Source organism: Camelus ferus, chromosome 26, assembly GCF_009834535.1.
Source record: "Camelus ferus isolate YT-003-E chromosome 26, BCGSAC_Cfer_1.0, whole genome shotgun sequence".
Taxonomy (NCBI): domain Eukaryota; kingdom Metazoa; phylum Chordata; class Mammalia; order Artiodactyla; family Camelidae; genus Camelus; species Camelus ferus.
Genome location: NC_045721.1, coordinates 23,146,976 through 23,162,825, shown reverse-complemented (window position 1 = coordinate 23,162,825; position 15,850 = coordinate 23,146,976). Strand labels below are relative to the sequence as shown.

The 15,850-nt window shown below is 40.4% G+C and overlaps 2 protein-coding genes across 5 annotated transcripts in view; one reads left to right on the top strand and one right to left on the bottom strand.

The window, feature by feature from the left end:
- The window catches only part of ASB5 (ankyrin repeat and SOCS box containing 5), a 64,038-nt gene extending 60,134 nt beyond the window's left edge, over nucleotides 1–3,904 (bottom strand). For 2 of the 4 annotated variants that reach the window (XM_032468505.1, XM_014553803.2), the window contains exons 1-2: nucleotides 3,817–3,904; nucleotides 1,403–1,497 (exon numbers count right to left, since the gene is read on the bottom strand). The gene's annotated coding sequence lies outside the window, so the exon portion shown is untranslated. Of the gene's footprint in view, nucleotides 1–1,402; nucleotides 1,613–3,816 lie in introns of those variants that run through there. The other 2 variants (XM_032468506.1, XM_006178241.3) reach the window with 2 other exon arrangements.
- A 16-nt stretch (nucleotides 3,905–3,920) lies between these two features.
- On the top strand, nucleotides 3,921–15,514 carry SPCS3 (signal peptidase complex subunit 3). Its single transcript, XM_032468509.1, has 5 exons — nucleotides 3,921–4,397; nucleotides 5,738–5,811; nucleotides 7,758–7,834; nucleotides 10,885–11,000; nucleotides 11,902–15,514. Exons 1-5 carry the CDS (start codon nucleotides 3,985–3,987, stop codon nucleotides 12,032–12,034), a joined length of 813 nt encoding a protein of 270 aa, XP_032324400.1. The 5' UTR covers nucleotides 3,921–3,984; the 3' UTR covers nucleotides 12,035–15,514.
- The last annotated feature ends 336 nt before the right edge of the window (nucleotides 15,515–15,850 follow it).

Below are 15,850 nucleotides of genomic sequence, written 5' to 3'. Positions count from 1 at the left end.
AATGCACCCAACTTTTGGAATCTATGTACTGCAAGAGAAGTCTTATTCAGATGTCTTACATTTGCACACGTTTTGCTGGGTAAGCCAGCGATGTGCAGCCCTGACTTCTTACTCAGGCCGTTGCAGGGCTGTACCTGCAGTGAGCAACCTGACAGAGGAGGTCGTGTCTCCTTGCTTACTGCTTGCTATGGAAGGGTAGGTTCCTCAAGCTCAACATTGCTCGGATGAAATGCAAATGGTGTGTGTGCATGACATACATCAGGGCCCTTTGCATCACCCCTGAGGGACTCGGAGGGATGTGAAGCTCATGCTGTGTGCTGTGCCAAGAGTAACAAAGTCCTCAGTCTCTGACCCACAAGTCTCATATCTTCTGCCTTCATCCATGAAACAGTCCTCCATGACATGCCAGTTAACTGGTACCCAAATGGTGTCACAGAAGAGTAATTATTTGCAAATAAGATGGAAACCTTACCTTTATGCTAGGGGTCTTCCTACTCTTGGGACATATAGCTAAGCGTGTTGTTCCTCCTTGACCACTTCCTATTCACTCAAGCGCTGACCAAGCCCTCCAGCCCCTCCCCTCATTACTGCCGCTAGGTTCTCAGCAGAAATTATCAAAGAGTGAAAGATATTCAGTCAAAAAGCACTAAACCTTAACTGAGGTCCATAGTGTCATTTTAGATAAACAACAGCCTCAGTTTCCTACCATGAAATCCTGGTATTTGACTCACTAGAATTCAGATTAAAAAGCATTAAGAGTAAAAGAAGAATATTTTCTGATGCTAAAGGCTACCATTTATTATGAAGACATAATATTACTTAACAGATTTTATAAAACGGAAATATAAAGATGGGAGGAGAAACAAAAACACAATTAATTTGTGTCTTTGAAAAGCCCACAAAGAGAAAAGACTAATTAAAATAATAAAAAAGAAGAAAGCACACACATGGTTAATGAGAAGCAACAATAACCATCAAAACAGAAGAGTAACATCTCAAGGTAATTTCTACCCAATTGTTAAAGATCAGATAATCCAAATGCTACGTAAGTATCCCACTGCATAGAAAACCAAGGAAATCTTACAAATTCATTTTCTAATCTGAATATAATAATACAGTAATAGTATAACAATCCATAAAAAAGAAAAACACAGATTGATGTCAACTATGGATATTTATGGCCAAAGCTTAAAAGAAGAATTAGAAAACAAGGTATAAGAGCATATTAAAACTTAATTCCTCATGCCCACGTGGAGTTTATTCCAGGAATGTGCAATGGCTCAATATTAGGAATCCATTCATATAATCCACCGTATTAACAGAGTGCCTTAGTTGGTTCTGGCTCCTATAACAAACTACCATTGAATGGGTGGCTTATAAACAACAGAAATTCACTTCTCACAGTTCTGGAGGCTCAGAAGTCCAAGATCATGGTGCAGGTGGATTCAGCATCTGGTGCGAGGTGGCTCCCTGGTTCACAGACCAGCAGTCTTCTCCCTGTGCCCCCAAATCAAGGAAGGGGTAAGGGACCTCTCTGGGGTCTCTTTCAAAAGGGCTCTCCCCCTACCATGAGGGTTCTACCCCCACGATCTGATCACCTACTGGAGGCCCCATCTCTTAATACCATCACATTGGGAGTCAGAATTTCAATATATGAATTCCGGGGTGGGGAGAGTCACAAACATTCAGTCTATACCACAGAGCTAGGGATCACATCCAAAGTTACGGAAAATGCATTTGAAAGTAATTCAACACTCATTCATGGTAAAAAAACATAAACAAAAACAAAACCCTTCTCAATAAAAAAGGAATTAGTGGATATTTCCTTAGTATCAATATTTTATATATATATATATATACTCACACACACACACATCTCAAAGCCAGCATCTTATTGAGGATTTTGCTAGAAATATTAGCTACTGTGATGGACAAATGAAAACACTTAGAAACAAAGAAGTGAAAAGAAGGTAAAGTGTTCTCTAATGTACAATACAATTAAATATCTAAACAATCTAAAGAAATAATGAAAGAATTACAACAGAATGAGAGAATTCTCCCACCACATCCCTATTCTGGCCCTATCGTGGACCTGTATGTGTTTGTGGAACACCCAGTCACTCAAATTCAAGCCATCATGTCATAACAATAATAGTAATTTCATTTGTGCTTTCACAACCTACTTTCCTCTGTACTTGGCACACTATCTAAGTAAGCAGTTGCTAAATCACAGATTTTGACTCTGAAACATCCCTGTCAGTCTTCCTTTTTTTCTGTTCTACTGTCGTCAACCTCAGTCACTTACTCTCAACATGTAACTTGTAAACGGCCGTAGTTCAGTGACGCTACTCTTGCTTAATATGTAATTTCCTGTGATATAAGATTCCAACTCCTTGGCCAGGTTTTCTACAACAAGCCCTTAATTTACCTCTGTAGCCTCTTTTCCAACTAATCTTTTATACATGTGCTGTTTAGCTGGACCAGACTACTGGGTATCTCTTAGATAAACCCATACTTGCAGTCCTGTATCTTTCGGAATGCTCATCTTGGACATCAACACTTGTTACAATAAGCACCCTTTTTTTTTTTTAAAGTCATCCTGTAATAAGAATACCTAATTGTGTCGTTTATACACTGTGCTAAATATTTTATAGATGCTGCTTTGTTTCACATGACCGAAGATGTAACTTCTTCCTCAAGTCCACAGCATTTTGTGACTTCCTTGGTATTTATATTTTACGTTTCAGACTTCTGTGTTCTTAGTTCATTGACTCTACCAGATTATAAACTCCAGGAGGGCAGAAAGCAGTTAGTACACATCTCTGTATCATGTGCAACACAGTAGGCATTCAAGAAATCACTGCTGTACTAATAAACTGTGGCTACCTGGAAGATGAAAACTTAGGGTAAAAATTCAACTAAGGATCGCTCCTTAGTTCAGTTTATCTGTTTTTCATTACTTGGCTCTACTCCAACTTAGCAGGGACTTGTCTTAATAGCCCTCTACTCTCGAAGCCTAGAACTGTACAAGGCTTAGTAGGCACTCAGTAATAATCCTACCGGGATGGCTGCACGAAACGTAACTGAGTGATGAAGAATACAAAGCAAGGGCCCGACAAATAGACAACAGAAACCAGCACCAGGGTCAGACCATCACGTTCCGGTTTGCAGGTGTCTCTGGGGTTGCTAGACTCTTTTGGTTTATCGACGCTAAACTTAAAAAAAAAAAAGATTTCAGCTGATTACTGGACCCTCTGAATCCCATTTTTATAATTACAAAAATCCCTAGCTGCAAAATGAAGAGAGTATATTTAAGGTCGGGGATTGGCACGGTCTGAACTCTACAGCCCCTCAGGGCCCTTATGTACTGATGGCTTGCTCACTTTAAATTACGAATTTGTATGCTATTTTAGGTTATATATTACCTTTACCTATATATGATACAAATTAAATATTTTATATAAATAAGCACTTAAATTATATTTTGGGCCGCGTATTCATTCCACAGCCATCACCTCCTTTGATCCAAAGAACCCAAGGAGGTCATCCTTTCAGTTACCGGATACTCCTTGCTAAAATGCAACTATTCAGAACCGGCACCATCGTCCTTATCGTCTAAAACAGCTTTAGCTGCCGCTAGAAGACAAAGTATTAATAGAAACTGCTCTAAGGGAGGGCGTGGAAAGTAAAAGGGCCCCCAAGCCCTCCCCAAAATGTTCAAGTTCTAACATTGACGAGGAGTGACAAAGGGGAAGCCTCTGCGTTTCGTTAAGTGATGCTTCCAAACACGACACGTCAGGACACACACCAAACTACCTTGCCTCGCCGCCGGTTTTAAGCGCACATGAACGGAACCTAAGCGCTCTGGAAGCCGCAGCCCAAACCACCCGACGCAAGGCGGGAGAAAGGAGGGTGGGCGGCTCCGGGCCGGAGAAGGGGAAGCGAGGACCCGGGAGGCGGGCCTTCCGTGGCGAAACCCCGCCCATGGCCGTCGCTGGTTGGTGGCGGAGTCAGGCCGCGGGCGGAGGGGCGGGCCCGCGCGCCGCGCAGTCTCTTCAGCTCGCGCGCCCGCCCGCTGGTGGGTGTGTCCGGGAGGCTCGCGCGCGTCGCGGGACCGGAAAGGAGGCGGGGCGGCGGCGGCGCGCGCCCCCGGAACGCGCGCGGCGCAGTCGGCGCGGATCGCACAGAGCCGGTCCGCGGCCGGAACGGGGTCCCGGGTGTGCGTGTGGAGCAGGGCTCGGGGGCTCGGCCGCGATGAACACGGTGCTGTCGCGGGCGAATTCGCTGTTCGCCTTCTCGCTGAGCGTGATGGCGGCGCTCACCTTCGGCTGCTTCATCACCACCGCCTTCAAAGACCGGAGCGTCCCGGTGCGGCTGCACGTCTCTCGGATCATGCTGTGAGTGCGGCCGGGGCCCGGGCCGGGGAGGGCGGCGGGCGGCGGGCAGGGCGGCCTCCCCCGACCCCTCCAGGCGCCCCCTGGGCTCCCACCCTCTGCGCGCATTCCCGGGCTTGCTCTTAAATTTTAATTTTGAGCGTTGCTCGGTCGGTGCCGCCGCTTCCTTCCTGTTCCTCACTTCCCTCGGCTGCGCGGCCAATGAGGGAGCAACACAACAGCACAGCGGCCGCCGCCCGCCGTCCCCCGCGCCGGCCGGGGGCTCCCCAGCTCGCCCCTCGGACGGACAGCCCCTCCCGTGTCCGTTTGTCCTTACTCCGCGGCGGCTCCGAGTCGGGCGAGGGTAGGATGCCCGGGGAGGATCCGGCATCCCGGCGCCCTGATAGATCACGGCGTGTTTTTAATGTTATTTTTGAAGGGCCAACCGCTTGACTAAACCTGCGAAAATGCCCAAAGTAGAATCTTGAAATGACATTGTCCTTTCGCTAATGCCTATTTTGTTTTCTTGCTGATTTTTATTCTCTAACACTTTTTTGCTTCGATTAGTGGCATTTTAAAAAAAATCCTGGTCCTCCTTTCTTCTCTATGTCATCTTCCAACATGTGCTCTTTAGTTCTTGAACCTTCGTTTTATCTCTAAGTCAGAATCGCCAACAAGCCAATCATCTAATAGGTATCCCCCACTTAAAAAATTTTTTTCCCCCAGATATTCATGTCTGTTAGATACCGTTTTTTTGGTTCATATAGACCCAGGCTGGAAAACACGACCACTATCTGCTCTGGGAGGGTTTAGTTACTGTGAATCTTGAGCAAGTCTTTTTTTGTTTGTATGTTTTTTGCCATTCTGAGCCTTCATTTACTTTGTCTTAAGTGGAAGTGATACCCAACCCCTAGGCTTGTTGTGAGGATTGAGATAATTGGGAGAAGTATAGAGTGGATCTGACCCAGACACGCAGTAAGTGCACAGTAAACAGCAGTTCATTTTTTCCCTGGTTTCCACACCACTTTGTTGTCACCTGTAATTTTCTTCTACTCATTCTACCAAATCACTTGACATAAAGTATTTACACTTTTTTTGAGCAGCTTTTATCTCCCCTTGGGTTTTGTTAGGGATTTTTTTCAAGGTAAGTAAATGGAAATAACTGAAGACCTACTGTTATAGTGGATTGGAGTGTTTATCCTGTTTGCACACTTACAAGTTTCTCTGATTTTTTGTTTCTTTGTGGGTTCGCTGTCTCACCTGTGCACCCAGATAGTCCCTGTCTTTCGTTTTATGTAAGACATTTGTGAATTTTATATACTGTTACGTTTGAAAGATGGTAAAACTATTATCTTTACTTCTAGAAAAAATGTAGAAGACTTCACTGGACCTAGAGAAAGAAGTGATCTGGGATTCATTACATTTGATATAACTGCTGATATCCTTTTAAGAAAAATTTTTATTGCCTTTTCTCTAGTTTTATGATGATACACATGCTGTTTAGTGATTTGGGGGACGGTAACTGTGTTTACCCATTGAATCAGCCAAACCTTGAAAATTTCTATACCTGTGTTTTCTTCAGTATAATCGTGTTTAATACCTCCTCATTCACACCTTGAGAAAGCTTATTTACAGATTCATGAGTTACTGTTGTGTGAACACACTTTAAATTCTTCTCAGAAACATTAAATAGATCTAAGCTACAAGAGTTTGAATCTGTATTTCGGAAAGAAAATAAAATTAGATCATTTAGATTAAAGAAGGAGGAATGTTACCAGTACCCAGCCTACCTAGATGTAATATTTCATGTACAATCCCAAAGAGTATGTCCACATTTTGTGATAGTGGAGAGAAGCATATGTTAAAAAATGTTAACTGCATGTGCTGTGGTTCAGAAGGTCATTATCAATATCAAATGATTAATGGTAAACCTTATTAGCATTTTGCCATTATAGTTCTTTTTATAAGTACTTTTATAATACGAGTCAGAGAAATCTTAACAGTTAAGAGTTACTTTAAATGTAGGTGATTTAAATATTTTCTCTGTACTTGGAATTTTCACCTTTTGACCACTCTGATCATTTAGGCCGGTTTAATCTCCTTTTAGGGCCTTAGATTACTATCTTGGCAGCATTGTTCCTGCCACTTCTGGGATCTCACCTGACCAGACCCTAGGATTAGAATTGGTTATGGAGAGTGAACTGTCTGAACTTGTGTAAAGCAGCTGTCTGAACAGTGGAAGCAGGTTATGTACCTGGGGAGTTTACCTCACATGCCTCTTTGCTACATGAATTAGCTTTTAACTTGACTTTTTAGAAATAAATGACTGGGTTTAGAAGTAGACTAGGAATTTGTTCTCTTATAGGCACTTTTTTAGCAAGTAGAGTACACGAGCAGAAAAATCCTTTGTTAAACTTCTGCTTTTAAGTCTTTGTCTTTTTTTTTTTTTTTTAACCTTTGAGAAGGAGTTTGGATCTAGTGTAAAAATACGAACTTTTTGTATCTGGGCAATTAGAGTGAAATTTCCTAATATCTCAACTATTCAGTATTTTCTATCTCATCATTGGTATAGTCACATTTCCATAATACTGCTGCAATAACTTGAAATTGTACCTGATCTTAAAGAGAGACCCAAGACTTCTGAATTTTGTAGGGATTTTTAGTGGATACACACATCTAAGAGCAGAGTGTCATGAACATGTCGCTGTTAGTATCTAAATGCATGTAATACAGTGACTTAACCATTTGCATATGATACTTAATGAAATCCAAACATTAACTCAGTTCATTTCTCAGTGACATCAGTCTAATAATTAATCCTGGGGAGTTTTTTCCACTCTGGTAAGCTGCATCCTCTTACTATATAGCATTTCATGGATTGAGACGTTTTGATCTCTAATCTCTACTGGCATGTGTCCAAAAGCAACGTGGTGGACAATTTACTGTACTTAAGCCTAGCTCACTTTTGTATAACAAGTTGTATTGCGATGATTGCTTATACTTTAGAACTCCAGTGGAGTCATATAGTCTTGAAATATTAAGTCCTGTTTCTTTTAGACAGTGGGCTGATTTTACAGAAAACTAAATTTTGTATTTCTCGGTTATTTTCTTATTAATCAAAGTATCTCAGGTAGTGATGCTTAGAGGAGCAGGGGAGGATGCTGATAATCTCACTGATAATTTTTGATTTTGGAATGAGCAATATACTATCTTTTATATATTTTTATTAAATTAGTGGCCTTGTATGTTTCTGGCCACCGCTCTTTTTTTTTTTAATTTTAATTTTAGTATCAGTATTGCTGTGAATAGTTAATTTAAGAATAACTAAAATCTGTTTTAAAGTTATATGCCGCTTTATGATTTTATATTCCTTAATTTATTTACATCTAGAAAATATATTTGATTGGAATGTTAAGCAGTTGTTTCTTTATTTATCAGCAGAATATTCAACAAAAAATAATGTAAGTATATATGTAGAAGTATTTTAGTAGACATTGAAAACCTCATTCTTCAGGAATATGTAACTTTTATATATTCAAAATATCTGACCTGAGTAATTTAGTAAAAATCACAAGCCCATGGAGAGGTGACTGTACTAAGAAAATGTGATCTCCTTTGGTAGATTCTGTTGCTTTTCTGTTTCTGCAGTGCCCAGGACTGTGGTTCCCAAGAAAGGGGTGCGAGCAAGGTAGTCCATAGGTATATAAGGAAAACGATTAAGAGCTACTATTTCTTTTCTTATGGATCTAAGAAGAGTTGCTAGTTTTCCAGTTTGCTCAGCTTTTTATAAGATGTTAGGATGGAGTGGCAGCCTCCAAGCTCCTCGTGCATCACACTGGAAACCAAAATTTGATTCATGTATTTCTCAATTTAAAATAAAAGGAAAAGACGTTAAACTTTACTGATACTAGCTGTATGGACAGACACTGAGATTATCACATGCCTCCTGAAACAGGCAAATAGCCTGGAGGAAGAAGAGGAATTCTGAAGGGCAAGAGGTCAGCCCTGCTACGTACGTTTATTCATTCACTTTCAGCATTTTGCAAAGTTTAGCCGTATGTACCCAGTTGAGTAGATTGTATTATCTAGTTTTAAATAAACTAATCGTCACAAATGGAAAAGTGGCTTGAAAAGATTCCTGCAAGAAGTCAGCGGTTGAAGAGGTGTAAGTCGCGGGAGAACGGCTGAGCGGGGCTGTCTGCTCCTCTTTGGAGCGGCTCGGCCACACTGAAGGCTTAAGGAAACAGAGAGAGCTTGTAAAGGGTTGTCTGAGAGAACTTCAGCATTAGCCAGGAAGGCTGTTTGAAATGCACCTTTACATTCACAATCAATAATGTTACCTAATGATAATAGTGATGTGTCTCATGAACATAATTTGTTAAAAAAAAAAGAAAAGAAAAGATGCAGAGTTTGGGGTTGGTGTTCAAAACAACCTGTGCTCAAACACCTTTGGAGACAATTACCAGCGAGAAGATGGAAGGGGGGACAGAATTGCTCCTCAGCTGTAGTCCTCTTTCATCTAAAATAGTTTCTTTCCACAGCTACCATTAGAGAGCTAGATGGCAAGATACTTGAATTGGCAAAATTGTGACCTGTGCTTAGAACTGTCATTACCCAGTCATGTAATCAGAAGCTGTAAGGATGGCTAATTTGTGAATCATCTCTTAGATTATTTTAAAATCCGTCTAAATATTTATATTTTTCCTTTTTAAATACATGCTGTGAGCTGTTTTGATAGTCTTTTATTAAGCCATATATCTATGATTAATTTCTCTTGAGAAATATATTACTTTGTGTTGAGTTGGACAGGATTCACCAACCTGAATTCTTAAGGTAGTCTCTTTAATCATGTTAGAGTTTATCAGATGTTTTATAATTAAAAGCTATTAAATGATTACATTAAAACCTATTTTAACAATATTAAAACTTAGTTTGTAATTGAAATGTATTAGCTCAGTCTGATTTAGAGCTTTTGTTGCAGACAGAGTAAGGGTTGAGAGATTTATATAGCATATTGTTAAAACAGAAATCTTCTTAGGTCCTAAAAGTGTAAAGTGAATATTCTGCTACATGAATTAAACTCTAAAGGTGAAATCTGTGGAATTAAAATGTGCTTCTATGTTGTCTTCACCTGAGTTACCATTATGTCTTGCTATCAGGCCCAGCCTAGAGAGAATTCATAGTTAGAGATGAGTCTACTTCTGCATTTTATTTGAACTGTATTCATTTTCAGGGGATGACAAATTAATCAGTTTTATCTGTTGATTGGTTTGATTAGTTAACTAGGATTTTTTGCACTTCAATTCATTGTAGATATATTTTGAGCATACCTTATATGGAAGATATTTTGTTAGGCACTATAAATATGAGGTTGAAAAGTTTTGATCCCTGCCCTTAAGAATCAAGAAAGTGTTAAACAGTTAGAAAAAGCTGTTCTGAAGAGTAACAACTGTAAACACAAGTATTATTCCAAAAGTCTCAGCAAATGATCCAAATAAATATGTCACCTTGGTGACGAGTATACCTAAATCATATTCATAATTCTGGTTTATTCCAGCATGACTAGTAAGTTAAAACAGTTTGAAATTTGGCAGATTACTGCTTTGGTGAATGAATAAATATACATAAAAAGTCATTTTGCTTTGGCACATCTTAGATTGTGTTCTTCAGCCTTGATGTTTCTGTTTAATGTAAGAGGCTTTCAGGTGAGGATTTGAACCCCCTTTTAGAAATTAACTACTACTCCACATTCTGTTTTGGTTAATGTAGTCACCACCACTGGGCAGTTGGCCTCACAAGCCAATGGATAATAGCTTAATAAGAACTGGGATTTAGCAATGGTTACAAATGTGTTTTTTCTCCATTTCATGTCTCTAATTTTCCAAACAATTTATAATATATCAAAACAGTGGCTTAAAAGAATTGTCTGACTTGTAGGATTTTGTCATAGTAAAACAATAGTGTGCCTGTGTTTTCTTAATTTAAAGGAAAATATATTAAAGATGTTTCATTTCTTTAGTGATTCCTTGATAATTTAAAACCCTTGGAGATATGTAAGTTTTCATAAGAGACTCTAGTAGTCAGTGTGATCTACAGGCATTAGTTCTGTTTCCCTGGCACCTTGCAGGGCCCACGTTGAGTTGGAGGGTCTCAGAAATTTTATAGGGAAAAATGGCTTAAAAGAATGCTTCCCTTCCAGGGATGCTAATCCCGTCTGTTTCTCCTAGCGCCTCACTGGAGAGCATGTAAGTCGAAAACCTTGTGTTAGCCTTGAGGGCATTAGCAAAAGGGGTGACTTCCTTCGGGGGGGGGTCTTCCTTTTGTACGAGAAGAGTTGGATTCCTTGGTATGTCTGTCCACTTGTGATCATTTTGTCTGCTTTAAGATGTCTAGCAGTTCCCACAAAGTTGTATTCATTCATATGAATTAAACGATTTGCTTACCAGTATTTCTGAAGTGACAGAGATGCTATTTCTGATGAGTTATCTAATTAATTTTCATTTTAATGTAGGCTCTGAACCAAGTTGTCCTTTGGGACAAGATTGTTCTGCGAGGTGATAATCCGAAGCTGCTGCTGAAAGATATGAAAACAAAATATTTTTTCTTTGATGATGGAAATGGTCTCAAGTGAGCAATTCTTTGTCATTTTTTACACGAGATGATATGTGAAGGGGGCGAGAAAGATGTGATGTGTTTTTATTTTAAAGAAAAATATTAGAGGGTAAAAAGAGGAAAGTTGAGAGAGATGAGAAGTATTTATACCCGTCTGAATGGAAAGACTGTGTGGAAATCCTGGCTCTAATATACACATCAGTTCTCTGCATTATGGGGGATGTGACAGACTAGGGGGGCCCGCAGCATGGATGCTCAGGCCCCGGGAGCAGGACCATGATCACCACAAGGCTCCTTCCGGGATGTCAGAGGAACCTTAAAGAGGAAGCAGCTTGGTTGGTGGTCTGGAGTTGATTCTGAGGTTTCCAGTTTTGGTTCACTTAACGTCTCTGAACCTCAGTTTCCCTTTATACAAAATGAAAGAATTGGAATGATCTTTTGAATCAGTTGTAGCTCTTAAGCTCTTTGAGTAAACATTGGAAAGAATTTTAGGGAGAGCTATTTTAACCAAACCTGTTTTGCAGATGAAGTGTCTCCAGCCATGAGAGATTTTGATGTGTTCAAGTTAGCTCATCTGGATAATGATAGAGTTAGGTTTCAAATCATTGTCTTCTGATACCTAGCTCAGATCTCTATACTCTCTGTGTTTTACTCATTTAAGCTTTTTGGTTGACCACTGGAGTAACCATGACCGTATGAGTTAGGTCCTTGTGGGACACAGGCAGTGAGAAGGCTGCAGTTCCCCAGCATTGTCTTGGATTTCAAAAGACTTGACAAAACTTGTTTGTAGATCAGAATTCCAGTTAGGAATAGCTGGCTAAAAATAAACTATTTGATTCCTCAGTGCTTGAATTAAAACGTTTTTATTGAACTACAAATGTTCCTGCTGACATCTGTTTATTATATCTTTTTATAGGGGAAACAGGAATGTCACTTTAACCCTATCCTGGAATGTTGTACCAAATGCTGGAATCCTACCTCTTGTGACAGGATCAGGACATGTATCTGTCCCGTTTCCAGATACATATGAAATAACGAAGAGTTATTAAATTATTCTGAATTTGAAACAGCATATTTTTATACCTAATGAATCCTATCTCATTTATCTCTTCCCTTGCATCTTCATTTGTTTGGGGTTGGTACTTTTTTGGGGGGGAGGGGGGTAAGAATGAATGTCAAAAGGCGTATTTGAAGGGAAAGGTTAATGTGCTACTTAAACTTAATTTTAAAAACAAAAACAAAGGCCACCAGAGTGAAGTATTACAGGAATAAGACAACCACATAATAAGGATGTGTAAAATATTTATGTTTGAAGTGTTCCCTGTATTTCCATGATTCCTTACGGAATATGAAGTGAGCATGAGGGTACTTACAGCTTTCAGGTGCCTGTGGAGTTGTAAGAACTCTGATTGTGCCTTGCATTTATGCAAGTTCACATTGGATGTGATTTAGAAGCATTCTCTTTTATCTCTTTTTGGGTATATCTGAATACTGGAAAAATTAAGACAGTTAATTGGTGAGAAGCCTGGTCTACAAAGTAGCCAAAAGTGATGGAATTTTATTCCATTTGTCTTAGAAATGCCCACAGTGCTTGTTTTTCCTACAGGTGACTAGCAGCTTTCTCCACTAAAGACTAAATACCTCTTTATATGCTGTAAATCATTCTAAATCATTTTAAAGTCTCTTAAGTTAACCAGATGTTTGTCTTTCAGTGCTTTCCCAAAACAAGGTTCCTTGGTATTATATTTTTGTGTGTGTGTGTTGTTTTTTTTTTTAACATTGCCATTGAAAGTTGAAAATACTTGCATGGTTTCCCCTCCGAACTGAGTGTGTTCTAGCGAGCATGCCTAGTGCCACTGAGTGGTAATTATTTAAAATTTTTTCTAGGTCCACATTTTAATAATTACTGGGGTAATAATAATCAGTATTTGTTGGTGTGCTTTTCCATTTACAAGCACTCGTATATTTTACTCAGTGTGACCCTCAATAATCTAATGAGGTAAGTAGTGCAAATGCTGGATCTTTGCAGATAAAGAAAATGAAACCCAGAAGTTTATAGAACTGCTTCAAGGTTGTTACATAGCTAGCAAGGAGGGGAGTTAACTCTTGAACTAGGATTTGATTCTCTAAAGTATCATTTCCTCTATGCCTCAGATTACAGACTAATCAAAATTTACTTACATAGTTTTCATTATAGTTTTTTGTTACCCTGGACATCCTGTCTGTATGTACAAGAGGTTTCCCATCCTATGTGGAAGCAATTAATTTTCAAGTTTCCAACAATTTGTATAGAGGTAATATCTCACTCATGCTTTGCATAAATTAATTTCACTCATGTTAAAAGTGTAAGAACCCAGATGTATGTAAAATAATTTAGAGACTGATTACGTGATCATACTTAACATGACTGTTTCCTACAGTGGGCAAATAAACATCCTCAAAGGACGCAGCTACAGTCAGTCACCCTTAAAAGCAGGGCAGACACTGTCGTGACACCATCAGCAGTGACCAAAAAGGGCTCGTATTTTCTAAGAATGGTTTGTATTAGTGGCTAATATTTGTTGTATAGCGAAGGTTATACAAAGTTATCTTACCTCGTATGAAATAAATCTCTGTTTAATTACATTAGTGGCAACAGCTCTTGCATAAGGGCATGTGTTCCCATGAAGGTCCAAGGTACAGCATCTGAATACTGGACTGGGCTTGGCTCCCAGCTTTTCCATTAAACTTTTCAGGGTCTCCGTTTCTTTATCTGTAAGATGGCAGAGCTGCACTAGCTAACTTAAAGAGAGCTCCTCTTACACCACATGAGTCTATAAAATCTGTTATGTCTGTTGGGCAGAGAGACTGAACAGAAAAGCACCTCAGTAATGTGAAGACAGCAAGGAATTAACACATAATTCACATCAATCTGACTTTCTGTTAGACTCTACATCTAGAAAATTTAACTTCATGGAGTTTGTACAAATACTAGACCCGGAAACTTAAACTCTGTCGGTGTCACAGCTTAGACCTCGGGCGTGTCCTCACCCAGGACGGCGTGCCAGCAAGCCCGCAGCCTCAGCCCGGCGCAGAGCTGTGGGCGCTCAGCTCCCTGGACGCGTGGACCTGTGTTTGCTGAAGGTGCACGTGGAAGCTTACCCGAGTTACTGCTTAGCCCGTGGCACCCACTCCTTTGGAGTTTGGTGAGGAAGAGGAGTAGAAAGGCCCACTAGCACAGTGGAGAAATAGTTTTTTGCTTTTACTTAACTAAGGGAAGCCTCTCAGGACAAGAACACTCCAACGTGGGAATAGGAACCCCATCTCACGAGCTCACTTGCGGGCGTGCGCAGCCTTGCAAGTTTCCTGTAAGTCTACACTGACAGAGGTGGCCTGTGTCTGGCCAGTAACCATGTCCCACATCTACCTGCATGTCAGTGTTTTCACATATCATAATAAAGTGTCCACAAAGACCCGAGGCTTCACACTTAGGAACTAAGTGTGCTTAGGAACATCGGAGCCCAGAGCGGGTCCTGGGAACAGAGAAGAACTGCAAGTCGCTGATCTAAAGTAATTATGCTTAGAAATGAGTTGATTTCAAGATGCAGTGCTCACAGGCCCCTCTGCTCCAGCAGTTTAACCGAGACAAGCAGCTCTCAGAGTGTATTGTGTTGCCCCAGTTCCCAGTTGATTACATGTAGTTCTTTATGCTTCAAGGAAAATAATGGAAAACCTGAGAAATTCCTTATGGTGTGATAGGAAAGGGGGTTATTTTGAGGTTCTGCCCGTGGATTGATTGTATAGCTCTCTGGTGGGTCTGGCCAGCCTAGTAACAGCACTAAGAGATGGGGCTCTGAGGCTGGAAGGAACGATTGTCCACTGTTCCAGCTGAAGTTCAATGGTCGCAAGCTTTGGGGGTGTAGGTTAATCGAGGTGTTATTTTGTAATGCTTTGAATTGACATGAAATGAGTTTATGGGGTAAAAACCATAAGCTGTAAGCTTTCCGTCTTTCTAGCAGAGAGCCTGTGTACCTTTTATGTGACTGCCGGAGGTTTAAAGGGATCTGTTTCAAAAAGTTGTTGCATGTTTTGATGCAATTTGGGGAACTTGTTTACTTTACAAATACAAACTCGTAAGAAAAAAATTCATGAGAATACTGAAGATAAACATGTTTGAGGATTTTCCTAATTGCAATAAATCTTCAGCATTTTTCTAATGAAAATGATTTTGTTTACAAGTAGAAGTATGCATTTTAAAAGACTTTCAGATTTATGCTTTTTTTATGCAAAGCTGCTGAACTAAAAGAAAATGGATGAAACCAAGCCTAGTGAACTTGATCTTTTCTTTCTTTTCCTTTTCTTTTTTCGGTGGGGTGGTTAGGGGGGGCGGTTAATCACATCTGTTGTCTTCTCCAGGGACTGTGTGCTCCTGTGCTAGACTGTAAGCTCTTTGAGGGCAGTCTTGTCGGATTTATCTTTGTACCTTCCCCAGCGCCTAGCAGAGTGCTCTGCACATAATAGGCACCCAATAAACACTGATGACAAATGAAGTCATTGTCTTTGTAATGTGGCCAGACCATGGGGGCAGCTTTGCCGTTAACACTCTCCTCCTTTGTAAGGGCTGCCCTTTGGTTCTTGAGCTCCTCCTGGTGACCTTAGATCAGACTCTTTCTCCCTTGCGAGCGCAGCCGGACGGCGCCCAGTCCAGGCGGTGCTGCTCTCATTCCCTGTGTTCTCCCGGCCCCGGGCCTCTGATGGTAAGAGCCGAGGGTTAGCGACTGGGGTGTATAAACTGCTTTGCTCTAAAATAACACTAGATGGTCACAACACAGACCTGAGTTAAAAATCTCAAGATGCCTGTTGAGCTCATGAAGAAATGGGTCAGA